Consider the following 22,227-nt stretch of genomic DNA (forward strand, 5'->3'; position numbering starts at 1 on the left):
TGCCTGAGGTACATTGACAGTATCTCCATAATTGGAATTCATGGAGAAGACTCACTCAAGACATTCCACTGGAGTTTCAACAACTTCCATCCCACCATCAACCTCAGCCTGGAACTGTCTATAGAACAAGTTCACTTTCTGGACACCACAGTACAGATACAAAATGGACATCTAAGCACCACACTATATCACAAACCCATGGACAGCTATACGTACTTACCCAGCTCCAGTTTCCACCCTGAATGCACCACCAGATCCATAGTCTACAGCCAAGTCCTCTGATACAATCGCATCTGCTCAGACCCACAAGACAGGCATGCCAGACTCAAGGAATTACAACAAGCATTCCTCAAACAACAGTACCCACCACATGAAGTGAAAAAACAAATAAACAAGGAGAGACTTGTACCTGGGACTGATCTATTACAGAAGAGATTGAAGAGGGAAAATGACAGAACCCCATTAGTAGTCACATACAGCTGCCAACTGGGACCACTCAGGTTCATCATCAATGATCTACAACCCATTCTGGATAATAATGCTACTCTTTCAACCATCCATTGGACAGATGACACTAATCTCCATTTTCCAGAGGGCTTGTTGTTTTTATTTTTATTGTATAATGCTCTGACTTGTTTTTAACCTATTGTATGTATAATGTATAATGTATGTAAACCGCCCTGATCCAAGGAAGGCGCGGTATATAAATAAAACTTTTATTTTATTTTATTTTATTTATTTCCAAACTCTGCTAAAAACTGGTGTCACCCATCCCCAACTCTCTGTTGAAGAAAACCCAAGAAAGCCTCAGCCTTATATATATATTTTTTGCAAATATGAAGGATTTCAGTTTTATGTAATACTGTACTGGTAGTGGGGCTCAGAAGCTACAGGAAAGAAAAGGAGTGTGCTGACCTTAGCTAATACTGGGCAGCAGAAGTTAGAGTAATTTGACTGAGTCACAGCCCATAAAGCTCCTGGCATCCTCTCCTACTAATGAGTAGAAAGACTTGAGGGGCAGGGTTCACTGATCTAGCAGTGCATTCCCAATGCAGTCTGGGTGTCTTGGTCACAGCCTTCTTTCCAACCATATCCAGCTTTCCACCAAGCTTTCAGGATCAAGGGAGGTAGGGATTGCCAAATCTTGGGAAACAAACTTATTGTACTCCTGAACAAAATACCAGAAGGTGCTCTGTCTTCTGCAACATCTTGTGGCAATTGTTAAGTGTGTGCTTTGTTTTAAGTAAGCGGGTAAGGTTAAATATTTCAATCATTGCAGAACTGGAAGGGATCCAAAGGGCTATCAAGCCTGACCTCTTACAGTAATTCATAGCTAAAGCATTCCTACGAACTATCCAACTTCTGTTTCAAAGAGCTCAATGAAGGCGAGCCTACAGATTGTTTGGAAGTTAATCCTAATGTTAAATTAGAATCTCCTTTCTTGTAATTCAAGTCCTGGTTCAAGTCCTATTCTCTGTAAGAACAGAAAACAAGTTTGTTCCATTGTCCAAGGCTTCCAAATGACAGTCTTTCAGATATTAAAAGTTAACTATAATCATCTCTCCATCTTCTCTTCTACAGGTTAAGCATAAACTGTCCCAAATTGAAATTGTTTCCAGACCCTTTACCATTTTTGTTATCCACTTCTTGGATATGCTTCAGCTTCTCAATAACCTTAAAACATGTTGCCCAGAATACTGTATCCAGTATTCTGGGCAAGGGCTGACCAAAATAGAATAAAATACAATAAAGTGTTACTATTACATCTAAAGAGATTTTTATTTTAAAAAGCCTTGTAAGGTTCATGAGTGGAGTCTGGTAGTAGATTGAATTCAACAGTTTATTTGCAGGGTGGAAACCCAAGTTGACACCCTGAACAAGTAGTTAAACCAATTTTATATACATTTTTTTTTACTGAAACATTGTGAGCCATTGAGAAGCAAAAGACTATGGCAGTCATGCTAACTTACCAGTAAGGAAGAAGTACTATTTCCAAACCTTGACTGAAATTCTCTTAGGGACATGGGCCAAAAAGTCACCATTGCTCAAGAGACATTCTCCTGATATCAGTGGAAGAAGAGTTGTATAGACAGGATGTTTATCCCTGCCTTGTCTTTGCAAGCTATGCAGTGTATATTATGTATCGTGGTTCTGCATCCTATACTTTGCATAGTGGTTGTGCTTTGTGCATTATGTGATGACACCTACGGTAGTTATTGGCATACATTGTGCAATGTTGATATTCTGTGTGGTGGTTATGTAGTGTTCACTCAGGGTATCAGCATGCACATACAGTTGCCCCTCCTTTTTCATGGGGATCCGTTCCGTACCCTCTTGTGAAAATGGAATTTTACCTATATTCAAGCCCGTTGGCTTGAATATAGGTGCGGAGGTGCGCAGTATGCCCCATTCATTCTCCCTCCGTTTGTCCCTTATGCATAAGCGAAGGATGTGGGTCCAAAGACTGGAAGAACGGAGGCTGTATTTATACTACACTTAAAGGATGTTGGATTGCAGCCCTTGTCTGTTACACTTGTCCATTGTACTGTATCTTATTCTGGTGTTATAGCTGTTGTCATACCAACAGAGCATGCCAAGATGGAGCTTACCAGATTTTCTGTGTCTAAGCAGTTTTCTTCAACATGGCTCTATCTAATTTAGGCCTTATGGTCACTTTTTGACTTTCTTTTTTACATCCTTTGATCTGGATGCCATAGTTATGTTGATATAGCCTAGGATTGTGTTGCCCCACCTTTTTTTGCTACCAACTCACACTGTTGACTCATGTTAAATTTCTTAAAGGATGCCTAAGTGCTTTTCACATACACTACTGTTTGTCCAGGTATTTTCCATCTTACACTTGTGCATGTAATTTTCCCTTCGCAAATGTAGTACCATACATTCATCCCTATTGATATTCATTTTTGTTAGCATTGGCTCTATTCTCCAATCTGTTAAAGTCATTTTGATACTATTTTTGTCTTTTGAGATTCTAACTGCTTCTCCTATTTAGGCATCATCTGCCAATTTACTGAGCATGCCTTCTGTTCCTTCATTCAAGTCATTTATATAGATACTGAACGGCACTGGATCCAGGAGAGAACCCTGCAGCACTCACTTGTTACTTCTTGACATTACTTCTTAATGGAGAACCATTAGTGAATACTCTATAGATTAGCCTATCAGTCAGCTACAAATGCACCCAACAGTAGCATAACCTAGGCCACATCTTACCATCTTGTCCATCTTGTTCTTTTGTTGCCTGTTTTATTGAATCATTTCCTGTATTGCTATGTATTTTATATGTATTATCCTACTAGAGAGGCAGGCTAGCTCCAATAGGCCTCCCTGGTAGAAGATTAACCATCCATTAAGAAGCCAAGCCCTCCCTCCAGTCCATCTCCCTTGGTCCAGACCTCGGAGGTAGAGAAGACCTGCTGGCCCTCATCCCCTTCCCCACCACCTTTCCCTTCTCCTTTTGTGTCATGTCTTTTTAGATTGTAAGCCTGAGGGCAGCGAACCGTCTAATTAAAAAGATTGTATGTACAGCGCTGTGTAAATTTACAGCGCTTTATAAATAAAGGTTAATAATAATAATAATAATAATAATAATAATAATGGAGTATCATAGGGCACCTTGTCACAAGCCTTATGGAAATTGAGAGAACTATATTCACAGCATTTCTCTCATCTACCAAGCTTGTATCTCTGTCCCATTCAAATTCTCTTTTTTTAAAAAAATCAGTCTGAAAGAGAAAACATTTCATAAGAGATACTTTTAATAATAAAAATCAGTCTGAAAGAGAAAACATTTCGTATGTTATATGGTACTTTTAAGTGTTTTATTTTAGCTTCTTATGAGGCATGGGACTGTCTCCTTAGCATTTCCATAATGCTTTTCTCCCCCTCATTTCTATTCAGAAATTGTTGCCGTTGTTGCAGTAAACAATCTTCTCTTCCTTTATTCTTCCAGTTTACAAAGGAACACTTTCAAGTGTTACTTGTAAATTGATAAGCAGAAGGTCTTTTGTATTTTCATATTCTTCTTCACAAACATTAAAATTATTTTCTCATAGTTTTGGGAAAGAATGAGAAAGGGGCATTATAATAAATATCCATACAGCCTCTTTAGGAGCTCCAAAGCTTTCTTTTTGATGCTGCATCTCTTGGCTTTTCTAAAAAAGTGATTAGTTGTTATATAGTTTCTTTGTGCTCTTTGCCTTGGGCTGGGGCAGGGATCATTTTCAAGGATTGTACAGTGATCTGTGATTAGGCTTCTTACACTCCACTGTAATAATATGGTAGTTTCCCCTCCCTCAACAAATGCTTATGTTATATACATATATATATATTGCCTTAGTTGCTTTTGATCTCAGCATGTAGCTTGCATAATTTGTGACTGATACTGTGGGATGACTTCTCCAAGTGGATGCAAAACAGCTGCACAATTTGGCATCCTTAACATTGTAGGGGTTGGGGGGGGGGGGGCTGAAATGCCACACACTTTCTCAGTTAAACCATTTGTTCTGGGTATGTTGTCTATAGCTTAGAACAGTGGCAGCTTCATTGAAATAATCCTTTCTTATAGTGAGATTTAGAATGCCATTTCAGTTGACATGTGGGTTGCTAGATACATTAACAGCTAGTTTGGTGAAAATAACGTATAAGCATTGTTTGCACATTTTAATCATTAAATACAATTCATGTTTAAATAGTCATGTGCAGAATTTGTTTAGTTTAGGCAAAATGTCAGATGTTGGGCACTTCATTGAGTGTTCTAGTCATTTGCAAGCAAGTTGTATTTTTTCTGTAATCCTTTTCTATTTTTGCTTTGTCAGACAGTGCTTGAATAGTAATATTTTACAATTTGCAGCAGAGACTAGAATATTAATGTATATAATCTCCTGCAGCAGTAGTTTGAAACGATTCCTTTGTTATGGAAGTGTGAAACTATTTAAGACAGTGATTCCTAAACTCTGGCCTTCCAGGTGTTTTTGACACTGGCTCCGAGAATCCCAGACCACTGACCAAGATGGCTGAGGTTTCTGGGAACCGACGTCCAAAACAACTGGAGGGTCAGAGTTTGGAGATCACTGATCTAAACATTTGGATTGTTCTTATTTTGTTCTGTTAAGATCTTTAGTTTGCTAGATACTTGTTTGTTTGTTTTTTAAAAAAAATTAAAAATAAGCTTGCTAGTCTTTTATAGATTTGCAAAAGTATGAGAATGTCATCTCAGTTAGTAACTATTATTTGTCTAGGAAACATATTCAGGGATAGCCATGTTGGCCATATAATAATATTCAAAATCCACAAAGAAATATTACCTTTATTGGGCCAACCAAACTGCACAAAATATATGATGCAAGCTTTGAAATCTTCACTGGTTTCTTCATTGGGCAAAGGTGTTAAAAAATTATACAGGAGGAAAAAATGATGATGTTAGCCACAGGCCTGGAAGTGGAGCTTTGAAAGCTTGCATCATGTATTTTGTGCATTTTGTTGGCCCATTAAAGGTGTTATTGTTTTGTGGGTTTTGGATGCTATTATTATTTGTTGAGTTCATCTAGCTGGGAGCCAGCATATTGTTAGCTCCTATGAGGATTATTTATGAATTTCATTTTCTTCCTTACCCAGGTAACAAGTCATATCACACATATTATCACATATCTTAAGGCACCACACCCTTCAATTATTCAGACATATTTAATCATTAATTGTTAAATTTTAATGCACCTGGTTAGGTACAAAACGTTGAAGGCTCTAATTTTGGACTTCTACTGGCAGAATGATGGGAGGGATACAGTTAAATAGAAGTTGTGATTTCCCCTTCCTACCAGTGTCCCCATGTGTCTCTAAAATACTGCCTTGGAACTATGTAGAATATTTGCCTGACTAACATAGAAAACGTAACCATGATAATATCTATTTATAACATGGGGCTGAGCATGAAAATGTTTTCTTTTCAGATCAAATCATCAGAGATAAAATTTCAGAAAATGACAAGGAAAAGCAGAAGGAAAAGAAGAAACACAGGCTGATGTCAGAAATTAAGAAAGAGAATGGAGAAATGAAATTATTCCAGAAGGGTAAGCTTATAGTACCATGTAGTTTCTTTCATATAGTTTGTAAACAGCTGAATTACAGTATATTCTCATATCCTAATCTGTCAGCAGTGGGTTGTACAGAAATAATTGCTTCCTAGCACACTACATATATTATAACACTAGTTATCATACAATCTCATGAAAGTGCTCCAAGCTAGTTTATCATATTTCCTTTCTGGTTCATAGCATGCATACACCATATTCTAGCATTCATATGGTTATCCATCCACAGTGGCCTTAGGCAATACCTTTCCACCTGCCTTTGTCCCTTAACAACCGTAGTTAAAACTGAATCTGTTATTTCATCACTATAACCACAGGTTTTTGCATTTGTATGGCTATTTATATAGTCTGATTATAAAGTTCTTCATGGGTAACACTTCACTCCATGCATCTGAGGAAGTAGACCAAGTCTGTGAAGGCATATGCTACAGCTTCTTTTACACAGTTAATTTCAAAGGTGCTACAATTCCTTTGCATAGTGATATTCTCAACTAAGGGCCAGTACAGACCAACACTAAAAGCTGCCTTCTGGGCAGCTTGGGGGCTTACTATGCACATGCAGCACACCCCCATTATGGCCTGAAGGTGTCCCGAGCATCCGTATGCTATCTGGCTTCTGGGTGTCTTGGGTGTGTGGCATGGCGTGGCATGGCGGTTACACACTGCAAGCCCCCAACATGCTGGGAAGCTGCTGCGGGGCTGTGAAAGAGCTGCTAAAGGTGGATTTTTCATTGCCGGAAAAATGAGCTGTTGAAAACGCCTTTTTTGGCTGGCGCCATGGCGGATGTTAACCTAAAAGAGTGGTACTTATCAAAAGTTTATGAATATCAAATAAGTTATAGTCATTTTGGTTCAAATCCTGTTAGTGACACATAAAGTAATGAACTGTTTTGGTCATTCTGGAGTGAAGAATTCACTACTTTCCTCTCACAGTGACTAAACCCCTGTAGGACTTATATTCCTGGGGCGCATCCCCCATGGCCAGTTAATGAACATTGAGGTGTACATATGCTATGGTAACCTTCCATTACATAGTAACGATTACAAATCTGTAGAACTCTCTTTACAAACAGGAAACTGCACTTGGTCCAAACTAGGGCTACACAACACAACATGAGTGACCATGTTATGTTATCTGTGTTTTGTTAGCTACACTGACTCTCAGTCTATTTCTGGAGCCAATTTAAAATGACAGATCTAATAAATATAACTTTGAATAAATGGAATAAGGTTATCTTAAAGAACATCTCTCTACTATGTGTACATTGTTTGCAATTGCCTTCCTTTTTGGCTGAGAGGAGGTGACTTGCCAAGGCTTCCATGGCTGAGCAGGGAACTAGAACTCTGGTCTTCCTGAGTCCTAGTCCAACTCTCAAACCACTATACCGTACTGGTTTTCTTACTCTGTTTAGACACCTAACCTATTTAATCCTCTTCTTACACTCTGATCTGAGTGCTTTCATCAAATCAAACGAGGTGGATTATCATGAAGGAGAGCAAAAGTGCCATCTTGTTTATGTAATAGCTTTTCTAGTGACGGTCATCCAGGGCTTTCTGTTTTTTTAAAAAAAAAAATCATAGAATCAGAAGGGACCATAAAAATCTGCTGCCATGCAGGAATATACAACTAAAGAACTTATGCCTGCTTTTCTATTCCTGTTTACTGGGCTCCAAATACTGGGGCAGAAGCTATATAGAGCTAGTGGCTGCTAGTTCCATCTCCAACAAAGTCAGTGACTTAACAAAAGCATATGGGAGAGAGCACATGGCCAAAACCCAGAAAATACACAAGCTTCCAAACAACGCAGGCAAATAATTAACACTGATCCTCAGAGCAAAAGCTCACCTTCTTCTCTCTCTCCTCAGATACTTCTATATTCATCCAGGATTTTTAAATAAAATAAAACCCGCTTAATGTGGATTCTTTTACCACAGTTTCACTTATCCCCAAAAATTAATGGGTCTCTTGAACTGCCTTGGGCTGTCTCCTGCTTCCACATTATCTTTTCTTGATTCGCTGTACACTATCTGCATGCTGACACGAGCATACCATAGAATTGTGCTGGAGGACCTAGACATTCCTAGAGAGAGCAAGTCTTCAGGCATTTCTAGATCATCTAGCATGATTTTATAGTCAATTGTCATCCCAAACATACCATAAAATTAAGCTGGAGGACCTGGACATTCCTAACGAAGTTTGCTCCTTAGCATTTCCAGGTCCTCCAGTGCAATTCTATGGTTGGCTTCCACATACCATTTTTGGTAGGAAAAATAGGGTTTACAATTATCTGTATTTTTTGTTTTACATGAATGGTCCTGGGATGTATTCCTTGTGTTGAATGGGATTTTACCATAACTTCTAATTTGTGTTCAGAGACATGGTTGTGTTATTCTGGATATCAGTATGGAAAGAGAGCTTGTAGCATGTTTGAGACTTTCATAGACTTGGGTCTGCTTCCTCAGAGTTTCCTCCATGCATCTGAGGAATTAGATCATGGCTCAAAATGCATGGGCCAAATAAAGCTGCCAGAAGCTGCTTAGAGGCTGCCAAAGATGTTTGGAAGCCGCTGGAAAAAGGAGCAGAAAAAAGGCAGCTCCTGGTGGTGGCCAGCTTGGGACTGAGGCAGCGGCCCACTTTGGAAGTGAGTTGTGCAGTCACCACAGTCCTGGTGCAACTGTGGACCAGAGTGGCCTCTGGCCTCTCCTGGCAGGACGTGCGCTTTGTCCCCAAGTCTATGAAAGCTTATGCTACAACTTTGTTTGCACAGTTAGCTTCAAAGGTGGTACAAGATCCTTTTTCATTCTAGTTTGTGTGCTTCAGTAACATATGTTTCAGTTGTGTGTTTTTAAAATAAAGTGCTAGTAATATAGCCAAAACAACATGGTTCATGCAGAAGTGGGAGGAAGCAGATGGCTTGAGGGAATGCCAAAGCTTGCAGAATTAAAAAAAATATGGTTTTATAAAAAGTTTAAGGAGCAAACCCCTTGTAGATTCCCCAAATATTTACACTGACTTTTGAGGGGGAAAATGGGTGGGAGAGGAAGGGAAAGCACAATATGACTGAGTGAACAAAACAGTGAACAAGAGTGAACACTGCTATAATGAGTTATGCTTCTTTCCTTGCCTTCTAGACTTGGATTTTCTGCATCTTATTTTATTTAAGAATGACTGATTGTTATTATATTATTTGTTTTTGTGTGCCTTCAAGTTGTTTCCAACTTATGGCGACCCTAAGGTGAACCTATCATGGGGCTTTCTTGGCGAGAGTTGCTCAGAGGAAGTTTGCCATCGCCTTCCCTGTGGCTGATAACATGTGACCTGCCCAAAATCACCTGATGGGTTTCATGGCCTAGCTGGGAATCAAACCCTGCTTTCCAAAGTACTAGTCCAGCACTCAAACCACTATGCCACACTTTGTTATTTAAATTTCTATCACATTTCTCAACTTGAGTTTTCAAATAGCTGAAAAATAAATGAATCAAATGCTTTACTGAAGACTATATTGTAGTTCAGAATACTGGCAAGTTAGTTGAGCAGACCTAGATTTCTTGTGTGGTTTAACCAACATCAACTTAAGTCTTTTGCCAACATTAAAAAGTTTTACTAAAACTTAGATATTCTAGTAGGTCTATTAACTTTGTAGATGTATGCCTGTTGCATTATAAATGTATACCTGTGGGAATTTTTCATCTGAGGTATATATAAAAAAGACGGAGATAACAAAATGAATAGGATTTAACAACTGTATTGTGTGACTGACTTATAAGTAAAAAGAGCTAATTACCATTTTTCTCTATCCATAATGAAGCTCTTCTACTTTTGATGAAAATCAAGAACAGCTTTTAAATGCCAGATGAAGCTTGGTTTTGCATATGTTGCTTCAGACACTTTATTTAGGCTTGGTAATTATGATGGTAGGCATAAAACTTATCAGACATTGAAACAGATTAGCTTGAATAATAAGTGATCAAGAATACTCCTAGCATTGCTACACTTCAGATGTATTTAGAGTACACTTAGCCTTACTTGGCATATCATGAGTGTGTTACTTGTGTGTATCTTTTCATAAAAATTAAAGCGAACACCTTTCTTTTAATAGGTGTGAAGGAAAAACCAAAAAGCAATGCAGAAGATCTACAGAGTAAAAAAGTAAAGAAGAAAAAGAAAAAGAAACATAAAGAGTGTGAAAAAAGGAAGCGTCCAAAAATGTACAGTAAATCTATTCAGACCATCTGCTCAGGAATGCTTTCTGATGCTGAGGATCAAGACTCCAAAGGCATTGTTGATAATCACCTTAAGGATTTCAATGGAAAAAATATGGATCCCAAGATGGATTCTGAGCACAAGGTACCAGAGAACAGCGAATTTCCATTTGTCTCATTAAAGGAGCCACGGGTTCAAAATAAACTGAAAAATCTAGATACGTTGGAATTCAGACAGTTCATTCATATTGAGCACCAGCCTAATGGAGGAGCTTCAGTTATCCATGCCTACAGTAATGAACTCTCCCACTTGTCTCCTATGGAGATGGAGAGATTTGCAGAAGAATTTGTGGGTCTGGTTTTTAGTGAAAATGAAAACTGTGCAGCTTATTATGTAATGGGAATTATTCATGGGGCAGCTACGTATTTACCTGATTTTCTAGACTACTTTTCATTTAATTTTCCTAATTCACCAGTGAAAATGGAAATTTTGGGAAAGAAAGATATAGAGACAACAACTATGTCAAATTTTCATGCTCAGGTAAGAGACTATTTTTATTTTTTAAAACATTGAATTTAGTCCTCTTCTGTATAAATGAAATCTGCTAAACAGAGACTGCTCACCTGGGCAAAGTAAAATATACTAGCACAGTGGTTTTCAAACTTTGGGGTGGGACCTCCTGGGGGGGGCGGCACAAGAGTTGCTCAAGGAGGGCTCAAGACTTGGGGGCTCTGATCCTTCCTCCTCCTTGCTTTGCAAACCTTATCTGTTCTCGAGGGGAAGAGAAAGGCAAGGAGAGCACCTGGAGCATCTGCCTGAAGGAGCAGGAGAAGGAAAGTTATTTCCTTACAAGATGTTAAAATATGAATACACATGAATGTGTGAATGAAAACACACACACACTAAACTTTTATTTATATACTATGTCAAGTGTGTATGAGGATACGATGTTTGGATGTAGATGTAAAGAAATCACAAGGGTAAAAAGTCTTGAGAACCACTGTACTACCATTTTCTGCAGTCTACAATGCTGCTTGAAGAACAGAAAAGGTTTTTTTTTCTGGCTGCTGTTGGTGTTGTGCACTTTCATGTCATTTCTGACTTACTGCAAAAACCTGTCACGGGGTTTTCCTGACACAATTTGTTCAGAGGGGTTGAGAAAGTATGATTGTCCCAAGGTCACCCAGTGGGTTTCCATGGCTGAGCAGGGATTTGGTCTCCCAGTGTCTTAGTCTAACATTCAACCTACTACACCATGCTGGCTCCCTGACAGCACTAATAGCTAAAATTTGCTGGGACATGCAAGTATGCTTGGTAAAACAATTAAAAATAATCTGTGAGTTCAGAAATACCCACTGTCAGAATAGCTTCCCTGTTAACTCTCCACATACCTCATTACATGGGCTGTGGCTCCTTCCAGACAGCGTCTGGCTGTGGGTGTGGTAATTCATGCGTCCTCTGTGTTGCGTGCAAAGGAATGATTCAGTCACACCTGATGCAGAGATGGCAGAATAATCCACCCTCAGAAGCAACACATTCATAACAGTGATTCATGGAGAAACAAAGCAGATGGCTCCTCCTGAGCATGAGGAGAATGATGATCTGAAATTGCAGATAATAGCAGGATTTCTCTGTGTGCAGTTTGTCTTCCCAGTTGTAAGCTGGATGTGCAAGGGGGGCAAAGCTGGGCCCTTTGCAACTTGTGAATGCTTTATGGGCTGAATTTGGACCATTCACAGGCTGACTTAGGTCCATGGGGTTGGAGGTTGCTCTCTTGCCCGCTATAAAGATTACCCTTTTGAGACACAAGTCAGTGCTTCTAGCTTTCTGTATGAGGAATGTGCCTTGGCTATTGAAACCGATTCCCAAAATAGGAGACGAGGCATTATAATTTCACAGTTTGAAAATTATCAATTACTGGGCATAATCTTTGGAGATCCTTTTTTAAAATCCCCACAGTTTAATTTTCAAATTGCTTTGTAAGTATTGTCTCATGTATACACTTTTTGGGCAGGGAAAAAGATGTTGAATAGCAGGGAGAAAAATAGTTAAATAGCCTCTGTTTTCTTTTCTTTTTTAAATAAGTCTTCATTAAATTATTTTAACATATACACAGTGTTGCTTATCCCCCATTCCCTACTCCCTCCTTCCGCACGGCTTGATAGAGTTCAGAATCAATACACTGTTTACATTTAATACTTAACATTCAATATGTCGGATTTAATTACATTATTGACTTCATTGTACTCCATATTCCCTTTAACCTTCCCAAGCAGGATTTCCCAACCCAAATTCCAAGCTTCTACTTTCTTTTCTCCAGTATATTTTAATCTTCTAACTCTAATAATATCAAACAACAAGTTGTCTGCCAAATACTTATCTACCTTGGTGAAGTTCCAATTTTTACTTTCTTTCCATCCTGATGCTATCACAGCCTGTGTTGCTTTCCATATACTTTATTGTTTTCTCTTCATTATTCTTCAGTCCCTTATACTTCAAATTTAATGTTATACAATTCTCTTTGCTCAAATGAACATCCATGCCTATAATTTTATTAATCTCTCTTATCACTTCACCCCAGAACTTCTGAACACAGAGACAATCCCACCACATATGCATGTAAAAACCCTTGGACCCACCGCAGTGTCAACATTTAGCTGTTAGATTGTTATTGAAAAGTGCTAACTGAGAAGGGGTCCTGTACCATCGCCCTATTAATTTCATCTGTTGCTCTTTTATTCTAGTGCGCTTCTTTCTCTTGACCTCTTGTATCCACCATTGTATTTCTTCACTTGTTAAATTTAGATCTCTTTCCCAAACTCCTTTCAAAATGTCTACGATTTTAAACTGATGCTCTAATATTACTCTGTATATAAATCCAATAATACCTTTGCCTTCATTTAACATCTTTTTGATGATCCTTTCCAATGGTGTTACGTTATTTTCCTTCATATTTTTAACTATATCCTTCAACAGTTTATTAATTCCAGCTGCATGAACCCAATACTCCTTTCCAATTAAATTGGTGAGTCTCTCCATCCCACTCTCTTCATCAAGCAGGTCACCTATAACTCTAATACCTTCGTTTTTTAATTTCTTTAGTGTTCTCCCTAAGTCATAATTATTGCTTGTATTCAAACTTTCTATAGAAAACCATTTAAAGTTTCCATTTACCATTATGTTTTGCCATTTTCCCCAGATTTGTTTAGTTACATTCAAGGGGCCAATCAGATTACCTTTATGCTTCTGTCCACTCAGTCTAATTACTGAACTGTCTTCCATTTTATTTATTTATTGACCTTTCTAACCTTACCCATTTCTTCTTCTCCCTTTTCCTATTCAAATTCTAAGATTCTTTTCATTGGGTTGCTTCAAAATATATCTTCAAAGAGGGGATACCCCAACCACCTTCTTCTTGATGACCATAAACTAATGCATTTGTAAATCTAGGTTTTTTATTACCTGAAATCCATCTTTTAATTGTTCTGTCCCATCCTCTTATTATTAGCCTCTGTTTTCTTGTAGTTTGAATGTATTGGTTATACGCTGGAGGAGCAGAATACAAGTTTGCTCCTTTTTCTACTCTTTAGATATTTGGAGATAGCTATCATATCACTTCTTAGTCTTCTCTTCACCAAACTAAACATACCCAGCTTCTTAAGTCATTCCTCATCGGAGGACAGGAGGACTTTATTAGTAGGGAGAATGCCCCTTATACATTACTTTCCATTTCACAGTTGCTTTTGATTCTATCCCTATGTACAAACCACTTTTAAGGTTAGGCTGGATCTTCCAGCTGTGTTTTCAAGTGACAATTGTGTCACAGAGATTTCAGAATGCCCCTCTTTCTTATTTTAATATGATTAATTTGGATTTAATCCATTGTAGTGTTTGTTTTACATCATTATTTTTGTCAGCTGTCTTCTTCTGTTGCTGAAGGACTTAATTGCTCCATCATTTGTTTGTTTCCTGTTTGCTTTTTATAATTTGATGTGTTTAAGACATTAAATTAGCTGCCTTGAGTATCAGTTGGCAAAAGGTTGACATGCACATATTTTAAATAGATTCATGAATTAAACTTTGAACTTCATGATTTTTATAAGTTGCAGTTTATGAGAGATCACTCCTATTTGTGCAGTTACATGATTTTCCTCTTGCATTTAGCAGTTCAATTATCTTTTTGACATTACTGATAAAGTGTTTCTTGTTGATGAAAATAATTTCATTTCTTGACATATTAATTACCCAGAAATAGACATGGTTGAGTCATAGCAGCATCTGACCATTTTGTGTGTTTTTTTAAAATGCTGAACAAAATGTCAGCATGCAGCTCTATTGAAAACAGAACTATCAATTCTCAGTGTATCAAGCTTGCATAAAACAGAGTGAAATGATTGAAATAGTTATTGAGAAGGATAACCCTTCATAATTTTAAAGTACCTTACTAATACTTAGATGACCAGGCACTATAGAAAACCACAGGTCAAGCCTCAGGTTTGTGTATTTTCATGGTCAGTGGTTGGAAGCATCTAACCCTTCATTTTTTTTTGACTCCATAGTTTTACCAGAGTCAGCATGGCATAGTGTTTTGATTGTTGGAGTATGACTTTGGAGGCAAGGGTTCAAATCCCTACTCAGCCATGGAAACCCACTGGGTGACCTTGGACAAGTCACACTCTCTCAGCCTCAGAGGAAGACAAAAAGCAAACCTCCTCTGAATAAAGCATGCCAAGAAAGCCCTGTGATAGGTTCACTTTAGGGTTGCCATAAGTCAGAAATGACTTGAAGGCACACTGGACTAACAGTAGTTTTATCATAGTATGACTTTGAAAAATACAACAGAGCTCTTAAAATAGAGTTGTTTGCCTTTTGTTCATGATGAATCTTGGCAGAATCTCATTTGAAAGCTGGTCCCATTAAGGGCATGCAAGAACTTGGTTTTATTATTATTACTAACATATATATGTGTGTGTGTACGCACGCGTGTGTGCAGATGTGTGTGTGTGTGTGTGTTCTCTAGTGTCCCCCCCTTTTTTTTATTAAAAGATAACTATAGGCCTGTACAGACATGCCAAAATAAAGCTGCTTCAGGTCACTTTGGAGGTATGCTGTTTAAATGACGCATGTACCCTAAGAGGCCGGAAGCTGCACCAAAGCTGCGCTCCAGTCCTTAGGACTGGAGTATGGCTTTGGCACAGCTTCTGGACTCTTAGGACGCATGCATCATTTAAACAGCATACCTCCAAAGTGACCTGAAGCAGCTTTATTTTGGCATGTCTGTATGGGGCCTATATGTACATGTGAAATGAAACAGCCATGTAATGTAAACTTTGCATAAGTAAACAAAATAGAATACCTCACCATAGCAGTCTGAATGAGCCCAGTTCTCTTAGATTTCTGTGGACACAATCTGGGTCACTTAAAAGCCAGTACTGAGTTAGGAGGAGGCTTTAAGATTCCCCAACAGCTTCTTTCTGTCTGTGTCTGTGGCTTTCTCCCTCTACCAGCAGACATAATTTGTCACTTTAGATAGGGAGCTGATTCATCACTATAGCTTCAAATCTGGTGATGGGGCTACTGGGAGGCTTTTCTTTTTCACTGAGTGAGAAGAATGGGAACCCACTTCTAGCCATGTGTGCTCAAAAGCAACATCAAAAAGAAGCTTCTTTCTCAGAGGCTTCATTAGCTGAAGGTAATACGTTTTTCTAATCTGACACACTGGATGTTGCCTTTACATGTCAATACTTTTAAAATTTTAATGTAAACATTTTATTGCCAATTTAGTTTTAGAGAATAAACCCAGCACACTTTATATTCATTTACAACTTAAGCAAATCCTTTACAAATAATTTCATATGTCTAAAAGCATGTCTGTAAAGTTTATATGGAAAAATATAATTCTGCAAGCTTTAATTAGAGGATTAGTTAGTTAAAGAAGGCTGTAGGATTTTCTGTGTCAGAAAGAGGTTTATATAAACTGAGAAGCTGTGTGTATTTGAGTTTTCTTTTTCCATGCCAGAATTTAGATAGGGAAAAATGTCACTACATTTTGTTCAGTGAAGAACAGAATGGATAGTTATAGGATATGCTTATGTCCATAAAAACTGGAGATGAGATAGGCAAAGAAATATCTTCGAGACTGAGAAAAAGAAAGAAGTTGGTAACATAAGCTTTCGTAGACTTAAGTGTGCTTCTTTAAATGGAAATGAGATAGAGAGAAGGGGAGGGGGAAAGAAAGAGAGAAAGATGAATGCACCCCTAAATAAAGAAGAAGAAGAAGATGATGATGATGATGATGATGATAATAATAATAATAATAATTTATTTATTTATTTATTTATTTATTTATACCCCGCTCTTCAGCCAAAAGGCTATCAGTGTGGCTTACAAATGGTTAATTAGACATTTCCCTGCCCTCAGGCTTACAATCTAAAGAGACAAAACAGAAAAGGAGAAGGGAATGGCAGTGCAGAAGGGGAAAAGTTCAGCAGATCTTCTCTCCCTGTGATGCCTGGACCATGGCAGATGGACTGGAGGGAGGGCCCTTCTTCTTACTTCGATTAGGCCCTATGGAGCTGGCCTGTCCTCTCCCTCTCAATGGTGGATGGAGGGAGGGCTTTCTTCTTTCAGGCAAGGCCTGATGAAGCTTGCTTGCCTTTCTCTCCCTGTGGATGATGGTGGATGCAGGGGAAGGCTCTTCTTTCAGGCAAGCCCTGATGGAGCTGGGTTGCCTTTCTTTCGATGTGGATGATGGTGGATGGAGGGCAGGGCTCTTGTTTCAGGCAAGGACTGATGGAGCTGGGTTACCTTTCTCTCCCCGTGGATGATGGTGCATGCAGGGGAAGGCTCTGATTTAAAACAATGTACAGTCAGCCCTTCTTATACACCGATTTCTTATACACGGATTCAAGCATCCACAGTTTGAAAATGTTCAAAGAAAGTACAAATTTCAAATATCAAATCTTGATTTTTCATTTTTTATAAGGGACACCATTTTGCTCTGCCATTATATTTAATGGGACTTGAGCATACACAGATTTTGTTATCCACGGGGGATCTTGGAATCAAACCCCAGCATATAACAAGGTCCCACTGTATATGCTAAAACTTAAAATTCAGAGTAATGGCCATCCCTCATCATATATAAATTAAAAGATCAATCTTGCTGTATCTCACTTGTGATTTTATTTGGGGGGATGGGACAGTGAATCTATGAGATTCTAAGTCTTGAATTAGGCAGAATATATGGGCTTGTATTGGTTGGTAGAACCACTTCATAGATTGAAATTTTACTTGTGCTGGTTCAACCACTGCCAAATATTAGTCTGTGTATATGTTGAACTTTTTCAAAGTAGTGTCATTTTTCATAGTACATCTTGAAAATCTGACATAATGTAGCATAACGATCTTTTATTCCTAACAAAAAACAGTTCTTCTGTAATAAATAAGAGAGGGGGCCTCATTAGTCCTGGAGCCTAGGACTCATTTTCTTTCTCCAGATTCACCATGAACCATACTTCCCTTGAAAAATGCAACATTTACTGAAAAGATCAAAATGTTACTGGAAGTACATGTACAGATTGATTTTGGGAGGGGGTGTTGATAAACTATAATAGGCCCTCCACATTCACTGGATTCGGGGAACAGGGCCCTCATGAAAGTGTGTGTGTGTGTGTGGGGGAAACAAATAAAAAACCACTACGTTTTAGGAATCTCTGGTCCTCCAGTGTAACTCTATAGTCAATTCCAGCACAATTTCTCTGGAAGACCTAGTGATTCCTAGAGAGAACGTATTAACCAAAGCTGCAAATAAAAGTCCAAGCGTCAAATGTAGAGGCCTGACTGTATTTGTTGTGTGCCGGAACTAGACATTGTTCCAGGCCTCCCCAAAAGGTTGTTTGGTGCTGACACGTTACTGCTGTGGCATAAACTTTACTGGTGGTAAATGATGCAGCAAATAGTGCATGGCAGTATTCAGCCTTTTCACTGATGGGGTCCAGCATCTCCTCATAGTCAATGGGCCCACAATCTAATTCTGCTCAGAGTATCCCTGGCAGGTGATCCAGTTCCCCATGACTATAAGGGTCTCTGGATTAGTGTCTATCCCCTCCAGGGTGAGATTCATGGAAGATGGAATTCCTAGGGTTACATAATGCAAAAGCAAACAAAGACCCCCCTCCCCCAAAAAAAATTAGCTATGAGAACTGTGAAAGCAGGCTAATAACAGAGGAAAATTCATTCCTCCAGTCCATTCACATTCATATCTTTTCCCAGCCTCCGACTGCTAATATTAAAAGTAGCAAATAAGGTTGCTAATATAAGTTGATTCTTCCTCTAGAGTGGATAGCTGTTAATTACAAGGACTTCCAAATTCATCTGCTTAGTGGTAGATGCCCAGTTCACAACATTACTGCTCCTGAAAATGAAGGGTGTGTGTGTATGTGTGCACGCACGCACGCACGCACGCACGCACACGTAGATAGAAGGGCTAAAAATTCCCTGGGCATGTGGCCTAAGGGTGCCACTTTATCTATCTTTGTCATAAATAATCACTTTTTCTTGAATTGCTTGCTGTACCTCTGTCTAATCTTGTGGTCAACTTTTTTGATATTCTAGAACAGTGCTTCTTAATCTGCCTGATGTGAGGAAGCGGAGGGTTTTCCCCCAGTGTGTCAGGGAACACCTCCTTATTTGTGACTATTTTCTACAACAGTTTGCTCTTTCTAATAATGGAAATTTGTGACAGATCAGGAGCCAAAAGCTGGCGTACTACCACTTCATGTAGCTTCCTACCTTTATATTATATTAAATTGATGTTTTTTCATGTAAAGTAAGAGATGGTTTGGAATGAACTGTCTTTGAAAAAAGTGGCTGACAGCATCAGAGCTGTACTCTGTTCCTCTGGTTTCTATTATGTTTGCTCCTGAAAAGAGAAATGGTCTTGCTTACTTATTTAATGCTAATTTAATGTTATTTTTTCAATTTATATCCTGCTTTTCTCTCGTATGGGACTGAAGATGGCTCAATAGTATAAGTTCTCTTTCAGCTGGATTGCAATATGATTAAAATACAGCCACATAAGGGTCCCCCCCCCCACAAAGTTTTGTGTGGCCACCTTTTCTTACTTGCCTCTTTCTTCTTAGCTTCTGTCTTGTAATGGATGCATGTTATTCTTTATATTCAGTGTCTCATTTTATCTAATTGTACATTAATGTAGGAAGTTACTAACATTTTAAAAATGTTTAGTGTTGTGAAGAAATTGAATTTGATTACCAAATATTATTGTGTTTCAAAAAGTATGCAATTGTGAGTTATTCTGAGAGTAGAGCAATTGACACTTTTTAAAATAGTATATGGTTTGATTTCAGGTAAAGAGAACCTATTCCCATGGTACTTATAGAGCTGGCCCAATGAGACAAATCAGCTTGGTTGGAGCAGTGGATGAGGAAGTGGGGGACTACTTTCCAGAGTTCCTTGATATGCTGGAAGATTCACCTTTCTTGAAAGTAAGAAGGAAAATGAATAGGGAAGGACCTTTGTCTTGCTTTCCATACAAAATCTCATTGCAGTTCTTATTTTTCTAGTGTTGGATGCATACTGTTTTGAAATTTAAAAGAAAGTTGTGTCAGTTTGTGAGATTTTCAAATGTTTTAAATGGTAGGGTTTGGAAAATAATTTTGACTTTAAAAAACCCTCCTGTTTCTTTTCAGTGTACTTTGCCATGGGGCACACTTTCTAGTCTGAAGTTAGAGAGTCGTAAGGATAGTGATGATGGTCCCATCATGTGGGTACGTCCAGGAGAGCAAATGATTCCTGTGGCAGACATGCCAAAGTCACCTTTCAAAAGGAAAAGGTACGTGGAAACGATTAGACTTAGTTAAATGTTTATTAGAACTATTTGATAGGCTCCTTTGGTATGAAGACTTTCATAGTAGTTTCCCTTTCCCCCCCAAAGATAAACAAATGACAGTTAAACAAGCAGAACAGCCAAATATTTAACTATTTAAAATAATATTTTAGCATAAAATCAGAATAAAAAGACTTATACATGTTCCAACTAAATAAAAGATCTTTGCTTGATACAAAAAAAGGCATTCTGAGGTAAAGCAGATGGACTAAAAGGGGCGATTTGTGGGTGCTCTGGCAATGATTGCTCCAGAATCACAGAGACCAGATTCCATGGTCCCAAAGCTGGCTGCTGCTGCAGTTCCAAATGGGCTGCTGGCAGGAGTGGCTTTTTGGACTGGCTTCAGGCTGCATCAGCCGGTCCTAGAGCAGCTTCCGGCCACTTAAGGGAATGTGTTGTTTGAACACTATGTCCACAAATGACATTTTGTTTAGCCAGTCTGCTTCAGGTCTAAGTCTAAGACTATATTCTCCAGATACCATCTGTGCTAACTTGCAAAGGGTGATGATGGGTTCAATGCAAAGAATATTGTTAATAATTAGACCTGTTCTTGTAGAAGAAAGTGATACCTAGGTCTTTGTCCTAATGGTGCTTTTATTTTTTCCAGTTGCCTTTGGAAATATTCTTGAGTGGTTGTCCATTGCTAAAGGGTTACTAACCTTCCTAGTTTTTAAGCTCTTTATAAGGAAATTGTTTTAAGTCTGTGTTATGGTCATGCATGTACTCATTCTCTGGATGTTACAGATGAGCAGTCCACAATCACAGGGGTTGCATTCCCACAGAGGATACTAATGCCTTCCAACTTCTTAAATGTGTGCATGGCTCTGGTAGCTGAACTTGTTTGGAAATGAAGTTGTTCAGATTAATAATATAAAGTCATGTAAATATTTTGTTGCTATCTCTAGCTGTATTCAGAGGTTGGTTTGCAATTCTACATGCAAAAACTGGAAAGATGGGAGCATGACAGCGAGAAAGGACGACAATTTAGGTTTCTGCTTCTAGGTCACAGGCAGTGACTGCTGTCACAGGAACAAAAAACCTTATATTTCTCTGTCCTGGGGGGAGGCTTTATATGTGGAGAAAGGTAGGAAGAAGGTACTCTTTGTTTAACTTCAGTCTGGATCACACAGACCGAAAGAAGCGGCTTCTGGTCACTTTGGGGGTGTGGCATTTACATGATGCACGGTCCCAAAGCGGCCGGAAGCTGCTCTGGCCCCACACTCTGGCAAAAAGGAGTTGATTTAAACTGACTCCTGGTGGCACTGACTTCGGACCATGATGGTAGCCCTCTTTGGGAGTGGGCCATGCAGTTTTTATGGTCCCGAACTGATCGCGGCCAGATGCCATTCCTTCCCAACCATCTGTTCTGCCCCTTTGTCTCAGTTACCATGTTTAACTTCATCATGTTTATGGCAGTGCAGCAGCACGTTCAATGACTAGAGAGGTGATATAATGACTATTTTAGAGCAAATATGTGATTCATATGTAGTAAATTTTATTTAGTGAGTTTGGTATGAGCTGCAGTCATATAAGTCTCCCACTTTGCCATTATTTAGTCTTTAGGAAAAGAAAAGGCTTATTACAATGGCTGAGAATTCTTACCCTAATGTTAATATATTTATGATGTAGTAAAGGCATCGTTCACAGAAGCTAATATTGATAGCTGTAGTTGTGCCAGAATTGTAATTTAGTCTAGGATGAAAGGATAGACTAATTTGTAGTCTAATTTGTGTGGTGGTTCTTTTTGAAATTGATATCTTTGTTCTTCTAATTTTTCTGTTTGGGATATATGTATAAATTATTAGCAGAAACAAAGTAAGTTGAAATGAAAAGTAGACTTGTATAATAGGTTGCTTTTTTTACACATGGGATTTCTCCAACAGTACAATTGCTCACTGATAATACCGCTTATGAAACAATATTTGAAAGGTAAATTTGACTAAATATAACATGTGTGTTTTTTTCTTTTTTTAACAGAACTACCAATGAAATAAAAAACCTGCAGT

At 38.5% G+C, this 22,227-nt stretch overlaps 1 protein-coding gene across 1 annotated transcript in view; it reads left to right on the forward strand.

The window, feature by feature from the left end:
* RSBN1L (round spermatid basic protein 1 like) overlaps window positions 1-22,227 on the forward strand; it is a 41,969-nt gene that overhangs the window by 15,587 nt on the left and 4,155 nt on the right. The window contains 5 exon segments of the mRNA XM_042468418.1: window positions 5,970-6,089; window positions 10,211-10,854; window positions 19,683-19,820; window positions 20,025-20,167; window positions 22,199-22,226. Coding sequence (XP_042324352.1) covers window positions 5,970-6,089; window positions 10,211-10,854; window positions 19,683-19,820; window positions 20,025-20,167; window positions 22,199-22,226 — 1,073 coding nt within the window.

The sequence above is a fragment of the Sceloporus undulatus genome, chromosome 5 (assembly GCF_019175285.1).
Source record: "Sceloporus undulatus isolate JIND9_A2432 ecotype Alabama chromosome 5, SceUnd_v1.1, whole genome shotgun sequence".
Taxonomy (NCBI): domain Eukaryota; kingdom Metazoa; phylum Chordata; class Lepidosauria; order Squamata; family Phrynosomatidae; genus Sceloporus; species Sceloporus undulatus.